Genomic DNA, 27,213 nt, shown 5'->3' with positions numbered 1-27,213 from the left:
CAGCCAATGAGCCTGACAAGATTCTTGTGCTTCACCCCACCAATTGAGCTGAGCTCGGCGATGAAGTCCTTCCTTCCATTTATTAGGGTTTTAACCGCCACCTCATGGCCTCCTAAGGACCCGCGGCAGACCACGCCAAAGGCACCACGCCCGATTTCATTCGAAAACTTGTTAGTCGCAACATTCAAAATCTCGGTATATGAACTGCCTAGGTCCCCCAATTTCCTTAAGATCTAAGTCGTCATTGCTCCTTCTTGTCCACATAAAACATGAGACAACAATCCACACAACAACCACCACTAGAGCTAGGACTCCAACAATAAATAATGCTTCATAGCCTGCAAGAATATCTCTTGTAAGACAAGTATGTACCATTCAATGCATTATCGTACTCTGTGTATGAGAGCTAAACCCATTCTATAATAGCATGCTATAAATAAGCTATAAGCATACTCCCTTTGTCCCAAAAAACCTAACCTAGTTAGGATCTGAACTGGAAATCTTTCCAAATTCATTGTACTAGATTATGTCCCATCCCAATCCTAGGTTAGGTTTTTTGGGATGGAGGGAGTATGCATGCGCATCAAAGGACACACAGTATAGGTAAAAAATATCATGTATAGAGAAGATCCTTAAAGTAGTACTTCCTCCGTTTCACAATGTAGGTCATTCTAGCATTTCTCATATTTATATTGATATTAATGAATCTACATATATAATATGAATGTAGAAATGCTAGAATGACTTATATCGTGAAACGGAGGGAGCAGTGTCTAGCCAAGAGAGTATTAGAATAGGACCCAACCTCAATAGTGCACCAAAAAAAACCAACAAATATTTTGTCCTAATACTATTTGGATGATGATTAGATCTAAATAGAACCCAACCCATTGCGATTGATCTTATCAGCGTTTTCTTACTTTGCATAACAATAAATTCTATGGACTATTTTTTAGATGGACCACTGAGGAGTGTAAGGCGGAACCAATGACAGTGTCTACACGAATTAATAGCTTACAGCATATTACCTATATTTTTTAATAGATGACGCTATTAACTTTTAAACACACATTTAACTATATGTCTTATTAAAAAATACGTAATTATTATTTATTTTGGTATGAGTTGTTTTTTCAAAAAAGTACTTTAAACATGATTCATATCTTATATATTTGTACGATTTTTTTAATAAAACAAATTGTTGTCCAAAAGTTTACGTGTCATCTATTAAAAACTGAATGGAGTATGATTGAATTAATCTGATTTGACAAGAAAATTAATGATAAACATGTCTTGCATGAGACAGAACTGATGCACACAAACTAATACACCAAGAAACATAGCAAAATAACTTTGGGGTATCTATGGCACAAAATAAGAGGCAAATCAATAAATTAATAAGAGGAAGATATATATAACAATCATAAGATATAACTTACTATTGAAAACAAATAAAAAGATATAATTTATTATTTGTTCAATTTTATCAATTAGTATCTTATAAACAAATAACTTAAGATAGAACGGCAGTAGTATAATATAATATAGACCCAGGCCCATTGACTTAACCTCATTTGCTGATATACGTCATTGTGGAAAGAGAAGATCTTTATACCCTCACGCAATAACATGAAATCATCTAGGCATATAAAACGTTGACTAAAATATATCAGAAAGCTGAAAAACTCTAGAGTGATAGCATTGTACTATGTCCAAATGGCTAAAAATTAAATCTGGCAAATCAATTAACTAAGGGACTATCGCGTAATGTAATTGATAGTGCATCGAGTGGAGGAACTATTGTCGTCGAGCTCACTATTGTCGTCGCCGTCTGCTATAGTCGTCCCCATAGTAACTGTCGAGGGTGGCATTGCCAAATAAGCCGCCCTTGAGCTCTGCCGTCACCGCCTGCCATCATTGTCGCCCATCCGAACCTGCCGCCGCCAGCTCGCTCTCGCTCAGCTCGCTCCAGCCTGCTCCGCCTTAGCCGCCGGAGAACATAAGGGGGAGAGGGAAGGGGAAGAGTGTTGACGTGAAAAACACAAAGGCCTGGGAGATCTGTTTAGCTCAAGTGCATGTCCTAAATTATAGTTGAGATGCTGATGTGCCAATCAGTTTGATCATGCAACTGACTAGATATATAGATGGATGATCAAAGAGCTGATCAACCAACAAGCTGATATCGATAGGGTTTTGAACAATCGACTATATGTCCGATGTGGATTCTGACACTTGTATAAACAATGATATAAAGACAATCAGCTGATAATAAAGTAATAAATAAATATCCAATGAACCAATCGGCCAATATAGATGTAACGAAGCAAAATATCTAATGAACCAATCGACCGATGTTGATATAGAATTAATATTAAATGTAGTCTCGATGATTAAAACATACATAGGCTAGAAAACCAATATCATCAATTCCAAATGATTAAGGAATCAATTAAACCTTCGCTACAATCGGCTAAAACCAACTTGTATATAATCCTTATAAGCTAATGCAACACTTAAACAACATCCAGAATCCAGATATGTCGGAGAATGAACTCCTCCACCGGGGAACCGTGAGGCCCCCCTTTGTGAGTTCGGCCGGGGGCAGCGGGTGAGATTCGAGGGCTTGGTGAGCGAAGCTGTGTCATCTTGAGGGAGTTATCCCCCTCCAAGGTGATGAGACAAAAGGAATTTATACAGGTTCGGGCCGCTGAGAAGCGTAATACCCTACTCTTGTGCTTAGCTGATCTTGTGAGAAATTACAAGATCTCCTTGTTGGGGTAGAAGGTGTTGATCATCAGGGGCTCCAGCACCCCCCCCCCCTCCTAGTAGGCCTGGACCTCCTTTTATATCTCAAGGGGTTACCACATGGGTGCAAAAACATAACTTAGTGGAGAAGGATTACAATCTTTGCATTAAATGCATGTCTTGTCTCTTGACTTAGGAAGCAAGCGCACGTCATCTTGATGATGAGGCCTGTCAAATCTTGTCGCCTGACACGGGGGGTGCCCCTGTCAGTCACCATTTAATGGGTGAGGACTTCTGGGCTCCTATTACACTGGGAAACAGGAGCCTTGCTTTGACCTGAGCGGGAGGACCGACTCCGGCTGGGATAAGAGGATGAGAATCTCTCACCATCACTATTTGATGGGACATGTCAGGCTGCACGTCGCCTGACACACGAGCAGCGCACAAGCGCACTACCCCAGTCCTATCGGTCATTCGACCGGTCACAGACCGGTTGAGTGCATTGCACACCGTATTAAATGCGGCGTGGCGCAACTACTCGGGCCGCCATAAATGCGGGTAGGTGGGCACCTGGAGGCGGAAACTTAACCCACCGTACATGGTGACCTAGAGAGGGGGTCGGGGGAGCCCGACCCCTAGTCACGGGAGGGGGCGGCCGCCGCCCGACCTTGGGCCCGATCCCCCCTCGGGGGAGGGCCACGTGGCGCCTGGGGCAACCTTCTCCCTCTAGTCTCGGCTAGGGAGTGGCCGCCGCCTCACCTTGGGCCTGACTCCCCTCGGGGGAGGGCCACGTGGCATCGAGGGGCAGCCTCCTCCATCCAGTCTCTAGGAAGGAGTGGCCGCCACCCTACCTCGGGCCTGACTCCCCCCCTCAGGGGAGCCTCCTCCCTCTAAACCTGATACCCTCGGGCCCATATCACCGACAAGATAACTCACCAGCTGAAACCCCGATGAAACAATGATTGATGCTTAACGACTTAAAAAAATCTAACTTACAACCACAACCCGATAGGTCAAACCTAACCGATGCAGTATAAGGTTGATAATTGCCTGATAGATTTGAATAAGCTAATATGACACCGATCAAAGTGATGATGCATTAAATTTCACCAAAATAGTAAAACCATCAAAGAGAAATTTAACACATCAGATAAGATTAGCTAACCCTACAATGAAACATTAGCATGAACCTATCGGCCTAACAAAATTTAGATTGTCAATAACAATTTAGCAGGTTGGACCTAACTGATGAAACATTAAATTGTATATGATAATCTAATACTCAATGAGTCGATAAATTTATATAATGTGATGGATATAACAAATCTATCTAAAGTGACATTGTGATTGTAGAGATATTTTGGCTAAGACAGAAGATCAGACCTAACCGAGACAGTCCCAACTAAACGATGCATATCTAAACACAATGTAATTAAATATAGAATTGAAATATCGGGTAGGAAAAATATACCAACCGAACTAGAGCAATCCAAGAGATCAAAGCAATGCAGCCTTGGACAACACCAACATAACCGATACAATTGCCATGGCCGGCGGAACTTATGACTTACCCCTACGTCGGAGATCGAAGCGATGCAGCCCGTGTCAGGTGCCAAGTTCTGACGGTGATAAAACCCTCGAAAAAGAGGGTGGTGATGCTCCGAGAGTAGTTGTATTGATCGAGAGATAGATTACAGGGATCCCGGGTGTACATAGTTATACCTATAGGCCGATAAGAGTCCTAACTGGACACGACTCAAACATTCCTGAAGATAAAAGAAAAGATACAAATCCTAATCGGACACTAACAAAAAAGGAAACTAACTGACTCCGCCTTATTAATAGATACAAATCTTATGATTCGTTCTTGAACTCGGACTCTTCTGGATAAGCTTTCCATCGACTGATTGTGCTCTTTCCTTAACCGAATCCACTAAAGAATCTTATCAAATTTTAGTGTTAACAAAGAGATGAAGAGAGGGAGTGGGAAAAAGGTGCGATGGAGAAGAGAAAAAGGTGCGGTGTTGAGAAGGAGGAGAAGGAGAAAAAATTGTGCGGGAAAAAATGTGTGGGGGGACACTTGCACTCCCTTTGCTAGCATACGAAAATCTATTTTCTCATGAGGGCCTCTTAAGGGGTCACTATCTACAGGGGAGCGATGTTTTCAAGCGGGAGCAATTATGACTGGCCTGCAACCTAAAGGGAGTCTCGTCCAGAAAAATTGATTCTCTTAGTATTGTTGGTTTGGCTTTTTCGGGTTCAGTTCCACCGAAAACCACCTACGCAGAACTACAGCGCTTCGTCTGCCTCCCACCTCTGTTTCCCCCAGTCGCACTCACCGTCAAGGCTGCTTGGCCACCTGCGTAAACTTTGTGAGTGTACAACGAGTGGCGGCTAGGGTTCATAAGGCAACGGTGGATGTGCTGGTTTAATTGCTAGTTAGTAAGTGGGCAAGCTGAAAGCCTGCAACAAGGTGGTGGGCTGCGCACATAAAAGGCTAGGGCCCTGTTTGGGGAGCTTCTCCCAGCTGCAACTTTTCCCAAAAGCTACTTCTGCTAGAAGCTGCCCCAAACAGTCCACAGCTTCTGGGAATCTGTAGTTACAGATTCTGAAAAATGAACTAAGAAGCCAGAAGCTAGAGAAGCTGGGTTTCAGAGCTTTTCTAGATTCTCAGAAGTTAGCTACCAAACAACTGCTTCTCAAAATCTAAAGCTCCCCCAAACAGGCCCATACTAGAGAGGTGCTACTGTGCTAGCATGCTCGGTTTATACGGGGCTTTTAGTTTTGAATCTTGTTGCTAGTAGTATAGGATTGTACTAAATATATCTTCCTCAAGGAGACTACACTACTACACGGATCGTTTTCCCGTGCGGTTGATTTGGATTTTCACATATGGAGCTTCGGCCCGTCTAGAGCAATTCGTCTGCGAAAATCGCTATTTTTGCGTGCGGGTGGCGCACGCAAAAACAAAAAATCAAAAAAAAATTGAAAAAACGAAACCCTAACCCTACACGTCGCCACCATCGCTGCCTTCCCGTCATCGTCGCCGTTGCCGTGGCCGCGCCGCCGCCGTCACGCTCCCGTCACCACCGCCGGATCCGCGCGGGGGGCGGCCGCCGCCACCGTCGCGCCTCCGGATCCGCGCGTGGGGTGGCCGCCGCTGCCGGATCCGTGCGTGGGGCAACCGCCTCCGCCGTCGCGCCGCCGGATCCGCGCAGGGGTGGACGCCGCCGCCGGATCCACGCGGGGGGGCGGCGGCCGCCGCCGTAGCGCAGCCGGATCCATGCAGGGGGCGGCCACCGCCGCCGGATCCGTGCGTGGGGCGGACGCCGTCGCCGGATCCGTGGGGGCGCAGGGCCGCCGACGCCTGATCCGCGCGTGGGGCGGTCGCCGCCGCCGGATCCACGCGGGGGGCGGCGTTGTCATGGCCGCCGCCGCCGTCATGCAGCCGAATCCGCGTGGGGGTGACCGCCGCCTCCGGATCCGCGCGTGGGGTGGCCACCGCTGGATCCGGCGCAGCCATCGCGTGCCACCTCGCCGTCGCCACCGCCCACCATATCCCGCGCTTCCACGGCAGACGCGCGCTACCGACGCTGTCGCCGCGTGCCACCGCAGTCGCCTACGCCCACCGCACGCTGTCTCGTCGCTGTCGCCGAGGAAGGAGATGAGAGAGGAGTGAGGAGAGGATATGAGGCCTGACACATCGCTGTCTGCTTTAACACGTGACGCGTGAGAGAATAAAAGAGAGGGAGGGTACCGAGGAAATTTCGATGTGGATAAGTGGGAAAAGAGGATAGAACCGCATGGGAAAATCTGTTTATTTTCCCGTGCGGTCCTCTTGTGCGGTCCATTAAGAGGACCGCACGGGAAAATCGATTTTCTCGTCCGGGCGTTAGCCTGGCACCGGTTTTCTATTTTTTTCGTGCGGTTTTACTTACCAATCGCATGGAAATAAAAGGGGGGCAGCGTCCAGGAAAATCAATCGTGTACTAGTGCTAGGCATATGCCTAATTTCAGAGCATGTGAAGACGATGCCGTAGTCTCAGTTAGATATTATTTTCAGGTGTGACAATATCTGTTCACCCGGAAATATATATATTATGGTGGTGGCCAGATATTATTATTTGTCTTAGTGGTGGCTACATGTGGTGGCAAAAAGCTATAAATAATCTCTGATGGGTAGGATGGTGAGGATGATTATATGTGTGATGGTTTGGCTGCACAAGCCACGATTATATGTGTGATGGTTAGGTTGTACAAGCCACAAGGCATTTAATTTTGTCAATGAAACATAGAGCCTATTTGGCACAGCTCCACCTCCACCTCCACCTCTTCTGGAGTTAGAGGCCAGCCAAACAATTTCAGCTCCACCTAAAATGGGAGTGGAACTGGGTGGAGCTCTCTCACAAAATTAACTAGAGAGGTGGAGTAGGGTTTGGGCAGCTCCACAACTCGACTCCAGACCTAACTCATGTAGTTAAATTTTGGAGTTGAAGCTCTACCAAACGGGCCCATAGTATAGAAACGGACGCTCAAACAAACACATTATCAAATTTAATGTATATACTAGAAAAGATGCCCGTGTGTTGCAACGGGTAAAGACTTTTTTCAATGATATACTAAGAGCCGAGTAACAAATTGAAGACCGTGGTTAGATGCTGTAAAAATTTGGCCAATTTTTTTTTCAGACACACATTTAAAGTATTAAACGTAGACTAATAACAAAACAAATTACAGATTCCGACTGTAAACTGCGAGACGAATCTTTTGAGCCCAATTAATCCGTCATTAGCACATGTGGGTTACTGTAGCACTTATGGCTAATCATAACGTAATTAGGCTCAAAAGATTCGTCTCGCGATTTACAGTCAGATTGTACAATTAGTTTTTCTTTTTTTTTCCATATTTGATGCTCCATACATGTGTCCAAACATTTGATGTGACGGAAAAGTTGGAATCTAAACACAGCTGAAATATTTGGATATTCAGTATACACTATAATTGAAAAAGTTAATAAAAATCTTAATATTGGGATCGCTATAAATTATAATTAAGAAAAGGTAATGAAAATATTTCTTGGGTTTTCAGCCGAAAGCCTTTCTTCCTTGTCAGCCCTACGCTAGTCCGCTACCTCCCTCCATTTGGTGTGCTTCTCTTCAACCTAACCATCTTCAACTTCCCGACTATGACTACCATCTTCAACCTCCCGAAGATAATCCCCTGTCCGTGCCCGTACGTTTGCCGGAGAAAATCTCCCCATCAAATTCGGCTAAATCTTTCTTGGTCAGCCAAAATTAGTCGAGGGTTTTTATCCACTTGAGCTACTCTTTCCGTTTTCCCCAAATCAGAGCATAAAACTCGGGATAAAAATGACCGGGGAAGATCACCGTCATCATCGGTAACTATAAAACAGAGATTAAATCCGGCAATTAAAGCCGAATCAAAGGGAAAATCATAGAGAAAATGATGAGAGAGGAGTGGGGAATTGATTTTTGAAATCAAATTAGGGGAGAAAACGCACGATCGATATAACGGCGGTGAACATATGGGATTATAAAACCAGATAAGAAAAAAAAAGCGCACGGGAGAAAAACCGGTGACAACCAAGATTGACGAAAAAACTAAAAACGCACGGGAGGTGCACGGTGAACCGATCGGATTAAAAAAAAACCAAAAGCCTTAGCATGTGCGCATATAAAAACTCTTTTGTGTACAGAGAGACAACGTAGAAAACTCTTTTGCGTGCAAAGAAAAAAAAGGAAAAAAATACCAGTGAAAAAAAACAGACTTTTTCGTTTTTTACTGGGAGATTTTTTTTTCCTTTTTTACGGGAGTCGGACCGGAGATGGTTTTTTTCTCTTTTTTTTTTTACTGAGGACGACGGAAGCTTTTTTTTTTTAATCGCTCGTTGAGTCGGACATTTTTTTCTTTCTTTTTTTACCTCTTTTTTAGTCGGACTTTTATCTTTCTTTTTTTACAGAAGACGGAAATTGTTTTTATAGAGATATAGATATAGATTAAAACTGAAACATAAAATTAAAACCGTTTCAAACACGGATGACGTAACAAAATCCCGGCAAAAACATATTCAATTTTTATAATAGTGATATCTATATACCTAATTAAAAAATATATACCTAATTAAAAAATACGGAAGGATTCCGGTAAAAAAATCGTCCGTCTCCTGTTATCCGATAAAAATCTACGCGTGTGACTTCCGTGTTGTGTATTCGTGTAATTCGTCTCGGTCGCCCCCGCGGTGGAAAAACGCACGGCGCGGTGCTGGGCCTCCCGCCTCCGAGAAATCCTGAGCGTCTGCCAGCCCAGACCAGGAGGTTTTCAATGCAACAAATGAACCAAATCAGATACACCACATCACAAGGCAAGAACCAGAATCAAAGCTAGCGAATCAGGAAAGCACAAATAGGCAAAGATCCCCGTAAAACAACCACAAATTTTCAAGGACAGCTCCTCTCGCTGCCGAGGCATTCGAGAAGGAAAGACTGCATTGACCTACCATTTTCTTCTAGCTATCTCGTGGCTGTGGGGGAAGAAGAATCATGAGAAACCAGCAAGAAACCCAAATCCAGCAGCGACTCTCCCCGAATCCCAAACCGATCTAAGAAACTCCCTCCAAATCAACCACCCACATCCTTCCCTTACCCAAGAAAGGCACATGTGTACTTCAGTAATCCTCAATCAAAACATCCCAATCAAAGAAATCATCGCTTCACCTCACCCGCTCCTCTACCTAGATGGAGATGACAAAAAAAAAAATCACAAGGTGCTCCTCTACCGCCTTATCGCCGGTGGCAGCAGCCTTTATCTCCATGGCCGACGGTGCGGTGGAGATAAGCAACGCGGCGACCTGGTGCGGTGGAGTCTGCGCAACGACCGCATCCCGCCACGGCGCGGCGGCCCTCCAGGCGAGCGCGACAGCGACCGCGAGTGTGGCCAAGGCGGTGAAGTCGGCAGTGAAGGCGTGGCCAGGGGCGATGGGTGAGGAGGGCAGCGAGATGAGCTCAGCGGAGGCAAGCAGCAGCGCGAGAAAACGAGGGATGATGGAGAAAGCGAGGAAAAGAGGATAAGACCGATACCGGGGCGCGTGGCCGGATAGGTCCGACTGGAAAGTGGCGAGAAGCGTGGGTCCGTCCGTTGTCGCCATGGATGGCTGGGACATGTCCCGAGACTCAACGACGCGTGGAGGGCAAATAGCTGGCTGATGGTGAGCATTGATGGTTTAATTTTTTTTTAGACAACGATGGTTTAATTAGTATACTTGTGTTTTACTAGCCATGAATGTTTTCAATATCATTTAAATACTGCTCTATCTCTACTATTTCAATTTAAATTGAAGATGTTTTTATCGGTACTGTGATACATCATCCGTGTTTAAGTTGGCTTTTAAGTTTATTTGCTTTTTGAATTACAAATTTGTATTTGAGTAGGTTTTAAATTTGTTTGCTTTTAGAAATATAGAAGGAGCTTCTTCTATATTTGTAAAAAAACATCTTCAATTTGCATAACGATCGGACTCCTAATTATATCTCATGATCCTGTAAAAACCAAAAACAATATCCAAGCAAATTCCTACAATTAATTTCACTTTAGATAACCTATATAATAATAATAAGATTAAGATAGCCTTCACCCATTATAACGCACCGGAATTTTTTCTATATCTTCACTAATTAAAATATTTGTAATTTTTCTTTCTTCACAGTCCGTTTCATCCATCGGGTGATTTTTCGTCCGTACAAAAAAAGGGGGTCTCGGATTCCCAAGAAAAGCCCCAAAAATTGAAACCAAAAATTGAAAAAAAAAGGAACGAAATACCTCACTGCCGGCCGTCGCCGACGCCGCACGGGAAGTTTTCCGCCACGGCCGGTCGTCGCCGATGCCGTGCGGGAAGCCCTCCGCCACCGCCCGTCGTTGCCAACGCGCGCCCTCCGCCGGATCCATCCGCAGTCGCCACCACCGCCACTCCTTATCCGCTCGCGAACGCTGCCGACGCCGCCACCGCCGCCGGATCTGCCGTGGGAGGAAGGCGAGCGGGGGCGGAGGGAGCCACCGCCGCTAGATCCGCCCACGGCCGCCGCCCGCGGATCTGCCGTAGGAGCGAGGCTAGAGGGGGTGGAGAGAGCCGCCGCCACCACCCTCGGATCCGCCCACGGCCGCCGCCAACCCGCCGCCACCGCTGCCATATCCATCGTAGCCAACTGCCGCCGTTGGTCGTCACCGACGAGCGCGGGTAATCAACCACCGCCACTAGCCGTCGTCGACGCTGCACGGAAGACGAGGGGGAGACGATGGGGAGGGGCGCCGGGGCAAGGCCGCTCGATGGCGGCGCACTCACCCTCGAGCGAGTGCGCGCACCAGCTAGGGGGCATACGCCGGCGCCACTGCTTTTTGCCGTTCGCCCCAGCTCGGGCGAGAGGCTATGGTTTTCGCCGATGGCCAGGAGGGATGGGCTTTCCGTTCGTCACAAGACGGATGAAGGCCATAATTAAAAATAAGAAATATTGAAATAATAATAGCATAGAGTCATGGTCACCGATGTTGCGGAAGGGAAGCGGACGGCCAGATGTGGCTGCTACCTACCATGCTACGGTCGTCGATCGGCCGTCGATTGGTCTGAGGTTGCCCATTGATTCGCTAGTCGACCGTGCTGCCGAGCCACCCTGTAGATCTACCCATATCTTCAGAGTCCATGTTGACTCGCACCGTCTAAAGGTGGAAATCAAACCGGCTTTGTCTTTTTTTATCTCCCTTTTGTTCGGAACTATATTTTTCTCTATCATTTGAGACTTTTTCTAGCGAACAAAAGTATTAAAGCAGTGTGAAAATAACTTCGGTTAAAAACAAATATTTTTAGTTTTAATACACCGTAGCGTAGCATGGGCATTTTGCTAGTATATATATATAGACACACATACTATACCGTACCTGGGGTGCGTAATAACTAAAACGCTTCCCCTCACATCCCACCCCCTCCCCGCCTACCCCCCACCCCTCTCCCCAAAGCCCACCTGCGGGCTGCACCCCTCCCCCTCCCACATTTACGGAGTAAATAGCTTATTATTGAATCTAACCGTCCACTCACTTTCCCCTCCCTCTCCACTTTTTACGGATCCGGCGGAGGCAGCGGTTCGGGGCAACAAGCGACTGCGGGTGCGGCGTCAGCGGGCGGGAGGCGCGGCGGCTCCACCTCCTCCACCGCCGAACGGCGGTGGGCGCGGCATTAGCGGGCGCGGTGGTGGTGGGTGACTGGAGGCTCGGCGAGGCGGCGGCGGATCTGGTCGCAGCGAGGCGGATCCAGCGCAGCTGAAGGCGGCGCGACGGCAGATCCGATGAGATTGGGATTCGGTCACATTGCTCCGGTGACATTCCCCGTGACATTAAGTCACTGACGTGTGGGACCCACGTGGATCCAGACACATGTGGGTCCCATATATCAGTGACTTAATGTCACCGAGAATGTCACGGGAAATGTCACTGAATGTGCGTCCGATCCGACGTCCCCTCCCTCCCACGCGGGTCTTGGCGTCTTGATCGGGTGAAGGTAGGCGCGCTGTGGCTCGGTGGCTCAAGATCCCCATGGAGCTCCATCACTGCCGCCCGACCTCAGCCCTGCCCTCTCTCCACCGCTGTTTGTGCTGCGCCGCCCGGGGTCGTCGGGGTCGTGGCCGTCCGCCTCCAGTCCAGTCTCGCTGCTAGCTCCGCGCCACTACGACCGCGCCCCTCGGTTCGTCACCCCCCCCCCCCCCCCCCCCGCGGCCCCGCCTCGACGCCCCTCCTCTGCCGGTCGGCTTCAGGCTCAATGACGCCCCAAGATCCAGTCTCCATGAGCTCTGCCTCAGAGCGTCAGACCTTCGGCGTCGCGCCTGCACATCCGCCGGGCGCCGGCTGAGAGCGTCCATTCCAAATCATTTTTGCTGTAGTTATTTTGTTCAGCTGGAATTATTGTTGTCATGATTTTGTTGCCATCCTAGGTGAAATACATGCACGACAGCAACCAACAATCGATGCTGTGTCTGGATCCGCTCGTCTCCATCGGCAATGTCGCCTCTCGGTCGATCTCCACCGTTTCAGGTTTGCAGTCAACAAGCACATAATAGAAGCGTTTCAGGTTTTTTGCAGTTTCAGAGTGCCAACATCCCGCTTTTACTTGCTTCATGTTTGTAATAGTTTCATATTTGCAGTTTGATTCTAAACTACTCAAATGTTTTCCACTGCAATCGTGTGGCTGATTTTCTTAGACATCTGTATATGTCTATCCACACTATATAATTCTTGCTAAAATTGCCTGGATCTCATTACAAACCATTCAAAGTGATTTAATCTCAAAATTTTAGTATTGTGTTTTTTTAATGTGCACGTGCTCCATTATGCACATTTTGTGCTATTTTCTTTGTTTGATCAATTCATGGGAGTTAAAGCGCTGCTTGTTTCCATGTCAAAAACTAGAGTTCATCTATTTATTAAGAAATCCTAGTTTTATCAGTATTAATTTGGGTCAAATTTGAGTGCATTAAATTGGAACAGATGGGAGTACATATTCAGATGTTATCAAATAGCATCATTCTACTTTTGGCAGGTATAAAAACAAATGAACAATGGCCAGAATTTCGAATTTGAGCTCCAAAAGATATTAATGGATTTGGTGCCTGCATTGTCAGGTTACAGGCTTGGATTTGTCCTTCAATATATATGTTTGGTGCCTACACACAAATATAATGTCTCATATTAACCGATTTACTAGCAGTTTGCTTAATTGACTCTAAAACAAAACCATGAGCTTCTTGAGATTGGTAACCTGTCACTATTAAAGTTCTTTTTGGTTAGATGTGTAGTGCACACTATTTGTTTCAGCAACCAACTAGTTGCACTTCATAATATATGCCAAACCAAGAACAATAGTGAATTCAGGCCTCATGATCATGTTCGTTTGAAGGAAAAGGAATCTGACTTCCATGCTTGTCTGGATAACAAATTCAGTTTCAAGGTATGCACTGGGTCATTTAGATTATATTTTATGCACTACAGTTTTGTATCTGACTCTCTGACTTCCTACCAGCAGTCTAACAACAAGCCTGACCACAATGAAATTCCTGCAGGATGCATTCAACACCTCCTTACTTTTCCTGTTTAAATTTTATTTTTTTAGTTGTCAATTGGTCTGTGCAGTGTTGAGGAATTTGAAACTGGAACAAGAGGAGATTCTATATACAATTATTGCACAATGTCATTGATTGCAGGCTAGGAGTACAAACTTGGTTGCACAGCTGAAGGAGGATAACGGATGACTTGCAGTAGAAGAATAGCATGGTAAAAAATCCCATTTTTTCTTCTTTCTAAAATCCTAACATTGTCTACTGGATCGAACCATTGTTCTTGTCGATAAGATCAAAGTCTCACTACTTCACCATTTCTATCGATCATGTTTGAATTTAGTTTCTGTGATCATGGTTTCATTGTTGTGAGCATTCTAAGCCCCTGTGATTCATTGTTATTTTGCGGATCCCTCTCTTGATGGGGATTGCTCGTGCATGAGCTAGCTACAGCCAGTTGTCATTGGCCTCCTCCATCGATTTCTACCTGTAGCTAATCTGTTGTGGTTGCCAACGGGGGTGTGTTTGCAAGAGCAAGTTCCCAACACTTCCCTCTCTTTTTCCGTGCGCACGTTTTTCAAACTACTAAATGGTATATTTTTTACAAAAAGTTTCTATACAAAAGTTGTTTAAAAAAATCATATTGATCCATTTTTTAAAAAAAATTAGCTAATACTTAATTACTCACGCGCTAACAGACCGCTCCGTTTTTCGTGTATGGGAGATGGGTTCCCAACACCCACCTCCAAACACAAGTCCTGCCCATAACTCCGCACAGAACTTCTAAGGTTGTCGGTGCCGGTGTCATCATCGGCTGCTATTTGTCCTTTGCAGATGCAACTGGAGCAGCGAGTCTACTTTTTTTAATTGTAGAATCATATGTGTTTGTGCTCCTGAGTCTTTGTAAACATGTCTGTAGTTTTATAGTCGACAAAAATATGGTTGTAATTTATTTTGGCTATATCGATTTGTTGGTTATTTTACTCCAGCAGTCGGGAAGTAACTTATTTCAATGAGAGAAGATTGGAGTAAATTTTGTGGCTAAGCAGTCTGGGAGAAATTTATTTTCTAAGAGAATACCGGAGTCAATCTTGTTGTTTATTTATTGGGAAAAGGCAGGAGGCATTATTTTATAAGAGTGAGAAAAAGCTAGAAAAATTAATGGTTATAGTAAAAGTAATCCGTTTAGAGGAGTAAATTTTATGAGTAATTAATTTACTGAGATAAGGGATGCAGTAGATTTTGTGTGAAGTAAATTATTTAATAAGTGAAGACCAGAGTAGATTTTTCTATCGGAAGTAATTTCTTTATTGAGATAACACTGGAATATTTTTTTCTATAACAATATACTCGTGAGTAATTGATTTGCTGGTAGATACTTAGTGTGACTGAAAGCCCATAATTTATTTACTGAAAGAAGATTAGGGTGAGAGAGTAATTTGTTAGTAAAATTTTTACTCATGGCTCCAAAGAGAAGGAAAATAACAGAGTGCATGAGAAAAAAAAAGGAGAAAAAAAGAAAAAAAAATTATTTACTAAAAAGAAGATTAGGTGAGAGTAATTTGTTAGTAAAATATTTACTCGTGGCTCCTAATAGAAGGAAAAAAGGAAAATAACAGAGTGCATGAGGAAAAAAAGGAAAAGAAGGGGAACGGAGGCGAAAAAGGAGAAAAAACGAAAAAAAAAAGGGAACGGAACGGAGGAGGAAAAAAACGGACGGAGTACGGACTAAGGAGTGCGGTTGGAAAAGAAAAGTTGGGTGGGGTGAGGGTGGGAGGTAGGTTGTGAGGGGAGCGTATATAGTTATGGATAGGGCTGTCAAAAAAGCTCGAGGCTCGCGAGCTACTCGAGCTTGATTCGTTACGAGCTCGATTCGAACTCAGCTCGTCTAAGATTCAAACCGAGCTCGAGCTTGACTTTAAGCTCGCGAGCCTGCCGAGCCGAGCTCGAATAGCTCGGCGAGCCTCAGCATCTAGCACATGTTCCTTCTCCTGTATATTTCCTCCCCCTCTCTCTCTTAACTCGTTTAAATTCTCTACTATACTGAGCACTAGTACTGCCATATTCTCTACTAGTACTAGTACCGAGCACTAGTACTGCCAGTGGCAGAGTGCATTTGTTGTCCCATTTCCTAAGTCCCAACAAGAGCATGGTTGGTAGTACTAGTACTACTACTAGTGTGCGACTGTGCGGCTTGTATAGAAGCACTAGTATTACTTTTTCCTATCTAATCATGCATCACAGTTCTAGTATTTCATTACACCAGGTAGGCTCGAGAAAAGCTCGAAGCTCGAACGAGCCGAGCTCGAGCTCGACTTCAAGCTTGCGGCAAACCTGGGCTCGGCTCGAGCTCGACTCGAGTCCGTAGCAAGCTCGAGCCTACACATGAAAGCTCGCTCGAGCTCGGCTCGTTGACAGCTCTAGTTATGGATATGGAGATACGATCGACTATATAGTGTATTATAATGATTTGCGGGGATGATTTCATACTATATATAGTACTAATGTGTTGAGTCAAGAATATATTAAGAAGCGTTCGAGAAGGTTACAACGTACGGATGCTTAATTAAGTGCCATTGTCGACCTAGTGGCCTACTGGGGGATTGCAAATGGATGATTGAAAACGCTCAAGGCCTTCATCTCTAGGGAGGTCCCGAATGGATGATTGCAAATGGTCTCGCCATCGCCGTCGTCGTCGATTAAGCTGGTGCCGTGGAAGAAACAGAGTTAGGGACCTGATTGCTTTTTCAGTTTCTTCTCTAATGCCCTTCTTTGCTGTTTTGTTGCTCAATGTGTAATTTGAACAGTTCCTAGGGGCTTCTTTGCTTATCTAGCTGTCCTCTCAACTTGCAAATTATTATTAGTAATATATTTTGAGGCCTTTAGCCTCAGGTTTGTTTTCAAAAAAAAAACAGAAAAAAATGTCTAGAACAAAGGACATGAGATAAATACCAGGTTTATAATTAATATGTTGGGTTGATTATTGTGATATATTGTTTGAAGTTCTTTTGTTGGGTTCCCATCCATAGAACGTGTTACAGAAGCAAGCCAAGTGAGAAGTAAGAACATTAATCTGGATGTTAGAACAATTTAATCATTCTATGATCATATATATGCTATTATATATATTGTTGCTGCTACAGTACGTTATATTTGTTCTCTCGTCATATTATACACATTCCGCGTAAATATTAGGTGCAGCAATGGCAGGCTCAACAAAGGACACATTTATCAATCTAAGCAAGCTAGGTAAGAAGTGTTTTATAGTGTGGCATTATACTTATTTTGGTTTAGTTGTAAGGTCGCTAAAACTTCGTTTCTTTCATCATTTATTCCATAAATTTGCTAACACATGCATGCACTCTGCTAGTCGTTTCATGTATTTCACCTTTGAGCTTCCGACCTTCTGAAGACAGTTGTTCTCGAGTGTGCTTTTCTCCATAACGGAATGAAACAAGAATATGCAAGCTTCCCAAGCTCTTAAATAGTGTGATTTTTTTTATATAAAAAATACTATCTACTCGTACATATGAATATTGTAAAATACTATTTTTAATCCGCTTTTTAATTTTGTAATAGTTAATTCATTTGTTTGTGTCTCGAATAATTCAGCTATTAAGTATTCCATTATATTCCATTGGATTCAGCCTGAAGTATACAAGTTTGTATAAATATTTAACGAGGATGTAAGACATGAAAGCCAGTAGTTTACTCCTTCATTCTAACTAGATTGAGTGCTTAATTAGTTATTTAAATAGATACAAAAAATGTATATTGTGATGGAGAATATACCTCTGCGTGGATTAGCAGTAGAGTTGGAGTTGAGTGGTGGCGGTGGCGGATCAGCAATAGAGTTGGAGTTGAGTGGTGGCGGTGGCGGATCAGCAGTAGAGTTGGAGTTGAGGGCCAAACCAAGAGTGGAGTTGAAGGACCATGAAAGTATCTGATGGAGCTCACTGCCAGAGCCGCCGGTGGCTGCGGAAAACCCAACGGATACCTCTTGTGGAAGCAATGTGACCGGATCCGGCAAAATCGCACTGACCTCGGCCGGTTGAAACGATGGATGATCATCAAAATGCAGGTTGGCAAGCAGCATCCGGGTGCTGCTGTTAAAACTGATGGAGGCTGTCATCGTGCCATTCAGGCTGTAGCTCGGCAAACTTGTCGTGTTAGCCGACTCGATGGCGCTGATGTCGACGCCCATGTGGTCGTAGGTCTTATTGGGGTCCCAGAAGTTGTTGTATGTGTCGAACTCGACGGCGATGAACCGGTCTGTGCCGTTGGCCTTCGAATGATTGGTGGCAAGGAGGCCAAGGTTGCCTCCATCTGAATTCGATGGAATCGTTGATGGGTAAGCAGCGAGGAAGAAGGCCAGCCCGTCCCCCTTTGTGTCCGTCGGGTTGCTGTTGTCGCTTCTGATGGCGATAGCGAAGGTGAATCGCGTGCTGAAGCTGGCTGCCTCGCCGGTGGTGGCGTCGTAGAACTTCACGGCGTGGGCGTACGACATCCGCCCCTTGCACTTGTGGATCGTCTCCGCGAACTCGTTGCAGGTGAGGTCCACCAGCTTGTTGCTGGGCTCGCTTGCGTCGCCCTCGAACCGGAGGTCCTCCAGGCGGTAGCTGGCTGAATTGGAGAAGTCGAAGCTGAAGGAGAGTGGCGCCGGTGCCCGCGATTCAGCCTCGACAAGAAACGGTAGCAGAAAACACGCTACGATGAGGGTGAGCTTCGCGCTGCTCACACCTTCTCTTACTGGCAAGCCTATCGTCATTGTGTCGAGTACTCGAGTATCATATCTACAGGGTTGTTGCCTGGGCTGGCTGTTCGTGGGATCAATATGATGACCATGGGTGCATGTATATATATAGCCGTGGCAGCTAGGAGTAGTGTATATGTGCAGGCGAGATTATTTTAGAATACATGCATGATGCAACTGTCAAATGATTTACTTGGAAAATCTACTCAGTTTATTTGTATAGGAATTTGTGATGCACTGGATGGTTGTTTGTATAGTAAGTTAGAGGGTCATTTTATCATTTGGTGTTATGTGAGAAGTTAGTACTACCTCCATCTCAAAATATTTGACGCTGTTGACTTTTTTAAAAATGTTTGACCGTTCGTCTTATTCAAAAAATTTAATTAATTGTTAATTTTTTTTCTATCATTTGATATTGTTAAATATACTTTTATGTATACATATAGTTTTATATATATCACAAAAGTTTTTGAATAAAACGAACGGTCAAACATGTTTAAAAAAGTTAACGGTGTCAAACATTTAGGGAAGGAGGGAGCAGCTCTGTATTTGGAATGTACTTGGAATCTTTGGACTGTGAGGATGCATTGATCGATGCAGTCAAGGTTTGCTGGTGATTTAAAAAGAAGAAGCAGGAGATGCACAGAAGGATTTCACGTTGCTGAGAGAGGAGAATTTGGATGCAACCGGTCTGTGCATGCGCGTGAAGACCGCGTGAAGCATGGCGATTTGGTGTCGGTTTGCAGCTGATTATTTAGCGCGTGCAATGCCCGATCTTATTAGTTATAGTTTTCTTCTCGGTTAAGATTTGCTTATTTTGTGTGGGACCAGATATGATTAGACTTGTCAAACTATTGTTTACTTTTGCAGATATACTATATGCCAGTGCCGGCCGATTAGGAGAGCTCTGCTAAACAAAATATCAATCTATTATTTTCTTCTATACTCCCTCCGTTTCATAATGTAAAACTTTCTTGTATTATCCACATTCATATAGATGTTAATAAATCTAGACACACATATATGTTTAGATTCATTAATATCTATATGAATGTGGGCAATGCTAGAATGACTTACATTATGAAACGGAGGAAGTACTGTTTTATCGACTGAAACACGATCTGAGCCGTTGATTGGGCGATGGGTCTATTAGGGTGAGGATCCAAGACCAAGATTTACCTTATCGTTTGGGCCAGGGTTACCCCTTCCCCCCCCCCCACACACACACACCCGGTAGCGCGGTAACCGCTGAAAATCGCATCCAAAAATTCGAATTCAAAACTCGGTGGTTTCGCGACTTCGCCGTGGTTACCGCACGGTTAACCGCGATATTCGCACAGTTATCACGGGCTGTGCAGCTGAAATCACGTAAATGAAAAATAAATAGGCAAAAAAATCGAAAATACGGTTGAATATGTGTAGAAAACTAGAAATTGAGGATAATTGAAAGAATATGTAGGATTCTTACCAATATTGTCTTCTTTTTTTCTAATTTGTAAACTATTTTCGGTTTCGCCCTCAAATTTGAATTTAGCTTACCCCATTTCAAAAAAATTCATCATCATTGGCATTACATCCATGATTTTTTCATTTTTTTTTATTTTTTCCGGAATTTTGAATTTGGTCAAAATTCATCCAAACCATATCACCGGTTTCCCGTACCGTATCCCTACGGTAAGTGCGATAACCGCGGTAATCGCGCGGTTACCGCACGATAAGTGAAACCCTATTCAAGACCACCACTAGGCTTTTTTAAGTAGTAGAGATAACCGGAGGGAGTATTTCATTGCAGCAGACAAGTTCATTCAACCTGAACTGTCCATCTCTCTATCTCAAGTATAGTAAAAATACCAAACCGGAGATCGAACCCCTCAAGTTGCTGGTTCACCAGTTCGCCGGTCCAACCATCAGGTCACTGGTCAAACCGCTGCCTTTTTATTTATTAATATTATATTTGTTTTGTATTATTTTATATACAGAAACACCAGATATTGATGAATATGTATGTAAAAATAAAAGTTTTGGCTTTCCTGCTTTAGTTTTATCCTTGGGGACAAGTTCAACACAATGGTCCCAAGCAGGATCAGTCTTCCCTCTGACCTTTTACTGGAACGGATTTCTTGTTTAGTTTCAGCAGCAGAGCAATCCTCTTGAGATTGTGGTTAATCTAACCGGCACAACTGGTGGTAGTGATTCTGGAGTGGATAAAGAATTCACTGCTGCAAATGGATAAACATGAGGTCACAACTCCCAAATCTAATGGATTAGAAAACAAATCGGTAGCCAATAAAGTTCATCGTATATGTAATACCAATTTTAGACTAGATTGGGTGATCAACAGAACAAATCAAACACCTGCACTTCCGCAGCTAGGCTAACTAGCTAGCAACAGATCTGGTGCAATAAGCTAGTCAACCACACATGCACATATATTTCTTGAGGCTAGAACACGAAGCAACTCGCAATGATGTGCCCTTCAACCTTGCCACCGGCTTGCTCTGCTACCGGCGTGACGCCGCGACGGCCGTCGGCACCTCGGCAACTTCGTGCTACCGGCTTGCCGCGCTACTGTTGTGGTATGTTGATGTGAGGTCGCCGGACACTGCGTCGAGAGAGAAATCGCGAGGTGGCGGCGACAAGGCGCGACGCACCGGGGAAAACTTGAGCAGCAGTGAGTAGGGGTAGGTCTTACACTACCGTAGAAATTATTTTTGGTCGGTCGGCCAAATTCCACAATAATCTCGGTTGCTGAAAAAACCAAGTCCTGGTTAAAAAGCCTAGCGCTATTTTTTATATCTTTAGTCTCGGTTCAATAGTTGGAAGACCCCCAACGAACTTAAGTCAGTCCCGGTTGGTAACACCAACCGGGCTAAATAATCTCTCCCACACGATTTACGCGCTCTCTCTCTCCCTTATCTCCTCACGCACAACGCCCACTCCTTCAGTCCTTCTCCTCCTCCCTCCACTCCTCTACCCCTCTCCCTCCTCCATCTCCCTCTAAGTCACAGACGCGGCACCCTGCGGGGCCGCGCCCGGCCAGGCCGCCATGTCCGGTGGAGGCCGGTGCGAGGGCCGCGCCCAGCTGCGGCAGGCGGCGGATTTTTTTTTTCTTTTCTTTTTTCGTTGTTATTTGTGAATGATTGTTTGTTGAGAATAATTTGTTCAGTCGATCTGTGATTTGAGAATGAGTATGTTGTTGTGATTTGAGAATGATTATATTGTTGTGGATGATTTGATTTGACAATGTTGTTGTGGATAATTTGGGATGTTGGGAGATGATATTTTTTAATGATTAGGAGATATCGAGCACGATATATGTAAAATAGGAAAAAAAAGCCTTATGTTACCAACCGGGACTAAAGATCCATCTTTAGTCCGGGTTATTTCAACCGGGATTAAAGATGAAAATCTTTAGTCCCGGTTGCATAATCGGGACTACAGGAGGGTACAAACCGAGATTAAAAAGGTTTCTCCAGCAATTGAGTTTGAGCTTAGAGAAATTGAGAATGTGAGAGGTTGAGTGGATCTGGATGACGGTCCAAATTTCTATAGTATGTCAAAAACCCTAGGGTGGCTTATCCATTTTTTAATATTACCTGTGAGTTCATAGTACCAACTACCAAGACAAGCAAAAGGAAGGGTATTGTGTGTCCAAACACAAAACCACCCAGTTCTACATAACCGCACCGGTTCAGCGGTCCATAAAAACTACCCGGTTTATCCGATTTTTACCGGTCCGACTGCGGGGACGGTCTTTGTGCTGAACCGAGCCGTCATGGTCAACGGTTCCAGTTTTTCCGGTTCAACCGCCGGACCGGTCCCTTTTTTACTATGATATACAGCAGTGTCCCCACCAGTCAGTAGCAGTGGCGAAGGAAGCGTATCTCCCATTACCCGGAGCGCTCGAGGGCAGCGAATCGCGATTTCGAGGTATGTACAGCTCCCTCCTCCCTTCCATCTCTTCTTGCATCGATCCCCTCCCTCCTCTAGATGTTCTTCACGGATCAATCACTGCTCGAGCGTGGTTTCTTGCGCTGAGATCTCGAATCTTGCTCGGAGTTGTGCTGCTGTGGATTCATGGCTTATTGATTCTTGGGTCTTGTGCAGTTTCCACGCGCGCCACCTGTTCGACGAAACGCCTGCCTGAGCGAGCGATTTCGAGGTATGGCTCCTTTCCTTCCTTCCTTCCTCCCAACTCTTCTTGCATCGATCCTTCTTCTCTGGATGTTCTTCACGGAAAAACTGCCCGAGCGTTGTAACCGTTGTTTCTTGTGTTACGGTGTCAGATATTTCTTCGAAGTTAAGCTGCAGGTTGATGGGTTCCTGATTCTTGGTCTTCCTCTTCTGTGTGCAGTTTCCACGCGCGCCATCTGTTCGACGAAACGACTCTGCGCGCGTGCTCGGCCACCATGGAGGGGTCGCCTGGCAAGATCAGGCTCAGCACCCTCCCCGACGACATCGTCTTCCGCATCATGTCCTTCCTGACCATGCGCCAGGCTGTGCGGATGTGCGTGCTGTCGCGGCGGTGGCGCAACCTCTGGCGCACCGTGCCCTGCATCAACGCTGACATCAGCGAGTTCAAGCGGAGAGATACCGAGCACTATGATCAAGAGACGGAATTGGCGTTCAAGATGTTCATGGAAAGGCTGAATGAGCTCCGCGACCCCGCCCCCTTGATACACACGTTTCGGTTCAGGTGCATATTGGATTTGAATGAGGAAATCAACCATATCTTGGACTCGGAAGTTATCAACGGATGGATTAGCCACGCTGTGCAGAAGCAGCCCCACTTTCTGGATATTGTCCTGCTGTGTGACAAATTGGAGCTCAATCACTCTGCATTCAATTGCCGCTACCTCAGAAGAATTGAGTTCACCAATGTTATTTTGATGCAAGGATTCTTCAAGCAACTCGAGATGGGCTGTCCAGCAATAAGAGGTCTCTTCTTAGATGAATGCAGCGTTGAGGATGTTGAGATCTCCTCCCAGACACTGAAGGTTTTGACCATCAAGAATACTCATGTCTCCTATGGCAACAAGACTACTATTTCGACCCCCAGTGTTACTTATCTGAAGTTGTGGAGCCCTTTGAATGGCACATATGTGCTTAATGACATGCCATTACTAGTGACTTCATTACTGGTACTTTATCATGTGCAAGACTCTGGTGATTTTTTCCAAAATCTCAGGAGCCTTTCTGCTGCTAAAAGTTTGGAGTTCGATTATGTTGGGAGAAGAAAAAAGGTAAGCTTATTGGTCTTACACATCTCACTTTCCTTATTATATCCAGGAATCTTAATGTAGATATTGATATGAAAAAGGAAAAAACTCAAGCTCGGTGTTTCTTATTGACACTTCACAATTCACAATTACACCTTCAAAACTAAGCGTTGCATAACTAATTCTTATGTGTGAAATCATGATGATTTTAAGGATCACTGATGCCATCAACCATTCGATGCAATCTATTTCATGTTGTCAGTTTATTTGTATACCAATCAACCTGTTGGTCAAGCAAGAAGTTGGCTATTTGATTTCACAATGAAACTGGAGCATTTCCCATTTGGTAACTCAACATGCTCTTGTTTGCTGCAATATTGGGTTCGCAAATGAAAATTTATCTTTTAAGAAATCCGGGTGATTGTCTAACTTCAATTGACATTAATGCACATGAATTTGAAAATTAAGACATACTCAAAGTCAACATACAAATGGAAATGCCTCAGCAAATGTTGAAAGTCTTACTCCTGCTGCTACCGCACAATAGTTTTTTGCATTGTGATTAGACTAGTGTAACTACCTAACTTTCAACGAAAGTCTTGGTGAAAGCAAACTAGTATAGTATCATTTATTCTGGTTTTTGGTTGGCATAATGTTAGTGCTTTGGATTGTGTTGTCATGTTTAGTGTGAAATTTTGTCTATGACATGGCATGATTTTTTCTGTTGCCACATAATCATTTCAATATTGTGCAGCTGACAATTGAAAACAATTTGCAATTGTACCCAAAATTCAACAATCTTGTCAGCCTGACTCTCGGTCAATGGTGTCTGGATGCAAACTTCTATGGATTGACGGTCTTCCTTCAGACCTCACCAAAACTGGAGAAGCTAACTCTAAAGCTTGAAAAGGTAAATCTTTTCCTCCAAATGCATATTTATCCTTCTTGAATCATTTTTCACATGTCAATCGAGAATGTAGCTCATCTTATTTTGTTGCTATATTATCACCAGGAAAAACCACAAAGAATCATTGGCAAACTTGAAGATAGATCATTTACATGTGAGCACCTTACGCGTGTTGAAGTCGTATGCTCGGAGGATGATCCCCTGGTCGAAGACGTGGTGAACTTCTTTGTAAATAGTGGACTGACCTCTCCTCAGGTTCATATCATACGCCGGGTGTAGATCAAGTACATGTGAGCACCTTACGTGTGTTGAAGTCTTATGCTCGGAGGATGATCCCCTGGTCAAAGACGTGGTGAACTTCTTTGTTAATAGTGGACTGACCTCTGCTCAGGTTCATATCATAACATTTGTTGCTCCAGTTGAGTCCGAAAGCACATATAAACATGTATACTGCTCTTGTTTGGTGCTATGATGTGAGTAGAAACAATCATGTCTTAGTAGTACTATGTAAGTGAAAGGTCTGTCACCTTGTTCTGTTGATGTTCTATTGTCCTATAACCAAGACGTACTGCAAGTTGATGCTTGAGTACTCTATTATTTTGCCTTTATATTTTCCCGACGTGATGTTATACACCATGACTGGAATTGAGATCACCTTTGCTTGTATGACTGTAACTTTAGCAGTCATATAACCATCTTTGGATCAAATAACAAGGACTCAGATCGCACCAATGCTGACAAACAGTATTGCTCCTAAATCCAGGCCGTTGAAACCTTTGATCTGATGGTAGTGAAGATATAAGACTGCTAAACTTGCAGTCCCTATTCAAACTGCATGGGATCCCAATCCATGACTCTGGCTCTATCCCCTTCAGTACGACTCATTAGATTTTTTTTCTTTTTGTGTAATGTACACATGAAATAAAAAATTACTTCCGCTGTTTCATATTATAAGTTGCTTTTGACTGTTTTTTTACTAGTCATTTTTTTTAGGTTTAACAAAGTTTATAGAAAAATTGAATAACATCTTGAAATTAGTTTTATTAAATGTAACATTGAACATATTTATATTTTGCGTTGGAAATATTTTTATTTTTCCAACAAACTTGGTCAAGTTTAAAAATGTTTTTTTAAAAAAAGTCAAAACAACTTATTATATGAATATGAAACGGAAGGAGTGGATTTTACTGGAAATAATGAGCATGGTTATATATCAACAAGCTGCAACAATTTTCTGTATCAGTGGAAAACAACAAAATCAAAAAGCTGTTAATTTTTTCATACAACTATATATTTGTTATGAAACACCACTGTCACACACATGGTTATGGAATCTGTGTCACACATTGTATTCTTTGATCCAAAATTTCACAAACATGGGGCACCAACATCGTCGATTCAGAGACTCGTGTAATGGCGGTGCAGTTGCACCTGAAGAATTCGATGCAGTGGCATCGGCTTATCAGATTTTGGGTGAAGCTGTCGTACCACTGTTGTAGGAGTAGGTGGTAAAGGGAGACATATATATAACCCTATTTGTTTCACTTATGTTTGTATGCTTATAAGCTACATTTTAAATTTTCAAACTTAATTTTAGATTTGATTTGATGTTGTTTAAAGGGTTAATTCGATCCATGCCACTGCAACTTTGCCAAATTAAAAAAATATCACTAATATTCATCGTATCAGCTACATGTCACTCGAAATTTCTAAAATTAAAACCATGCCACTCCCGTCACTTTTTCTGTCTCCTCTCCGGCGATTGAACTGGGCGAGTGGGCGGCCCCGCGGCATGGAGATGGAGGCCTTGGAGGCCGGCGGGTTCTCCCTTGCGCGGGAGAGGCCGCCGGCTTCGATCTGGGTGAGCTGGTCGAGGAGACGCTCGAAGACAGAGCCCATGAGGAAGTCCCACATGGTCTCCGGGAGCGGGCGGAGGCCGGAGCCCATGCCGTCGTCGTAGAAGAGCTCGAAGCTAGTAACCGTGGCGAGGGAGTCATCGTCGCCGGTAGCTACAACAGTGGGGGAGCGGCAAAGCACGATGACGGGGTTGAACGGCGAGCGGTCATCGGCCGCCGCCGCTGCGTCAGTGCAGCATGTCCGTCGCAGGCGCAGGTCTTTGGCGTGGTGCGCGCACGGGTGGCGGAGGTAGGCGGTGCGCGGTGGGGGTGCACCCATCTCCTCGAGGATGCCGCCGCCGTAGTTCGGGTAGGCGATAGCGGAGTCATCGTGAGGGGTGGCACGCACGAAGGGGTCGCAATTGTAGCACCAGTAGGAGGAGGACGCCGGCGCAGCACCGGCAGCGGAAGGGGAGGAGGAGAAGGAAGAGGAAGGGGAAGAAGCCATCGGAAACCACTTTTTGTTCTCTCTCGGATCTGCTCGGAAACCACTGCAAGAAGGGATTTTTGTTTGGTTTGTTGTTTACCGGCGGTGGTCAAGGACTTAGGTTCCTGAGGGCGGCGCGGTTGCAGCAGGAGGCGG

The 27,213-nt window shown here is 44.7% G+C and overlaps 3 protein-coding genes across 3 annotated transcripts; 1 reads left to right on the top strand and 2 right to left on the bottom strand.

Annotated features, from left to right (window-relative positions):
- Positions 1-30: 30 nt before the first annotated feature.
- LOC127752630 (mannose/glucose-specific lectin-like) lies at positions 31-20,153 on the bottom strand. The gene is made up of 3 exons (XM_052278039.1): positions 20,149-20,153; positions 17,649-18,673; positions 31-338 (listed from the first exon to the last, which is right to left on the bottom strand). The coding sequence occupies exons 1-3, from the start codon at positions 20,151-20,153 to the stop codon at positions 172-174; spliced, it is 1,197 nt and encodes a 398-aa protein (XP_052133999.1). The 3' UTR covers positions 31-171.
- A 2,330-nt stretch (positions 20,154-22,483) lies between these two features.
- Positions 22,484-25,329, top strand: LOC127752828 (putative F-box/LRR-repeat protein At4g13960). The gene is made up of 5 exons (XM_052278261.1): positions 22,484-22,539; positions 22,717-22,771; positions 22,964-23,852; positions 24,583-24,738; positions 24,841-25,329. The coding sequence occupies exons 3-5, from the start codon at positions 23,019-23,021 to the stop codon at positions 25,012-25,014; spliced, it is 1,164 nt and encodes a 387-aa protein (XP_052134221.1). The 5' UTR covers positions 22,484-22,539; positions 22,717-22,771; positions 22,964-23,018; the 3' UTR covers positions 25,015-25,329.
- Positions 25,330-26,424: 1,095 nt separating this feature from the next.
- On the bottom strand, positions 26,425-27,078 carry LOC127752629 (E3 ubiquitin-protein ligase RDUF2-like). The gene has a single exon (XM_052278038.1). The coding sequence runs from the start codon at positions 27,076-27,078 to the stop codon at positions 26,425-26,427; it is 654 nt and encodes a 217-aa protein (XP_052133998.1).
- Between the last annotated feature and the right edge of the window lie 135 nt (positions 27,079-27,213).

This window comes from Oryza glaberrima, chromosome 10 (genome assembly GCF_000147395.1).
Source record: "Oryza glaberrima chromosome 10, OglaRS2, whole genome shotgun sequence".
Taxonomy (NCBI): domain Eukaryota; kingdom Viridiplantae; phylum Streptophyta; class Magnoliopsida; order Poales; family Poaceae; genus Oryza; species Oryza glaberrima.
Note: the sequence above shows the minus strand (reverse complement) of the source record. Positions and strands in the feature narration are given on the sequence as shown.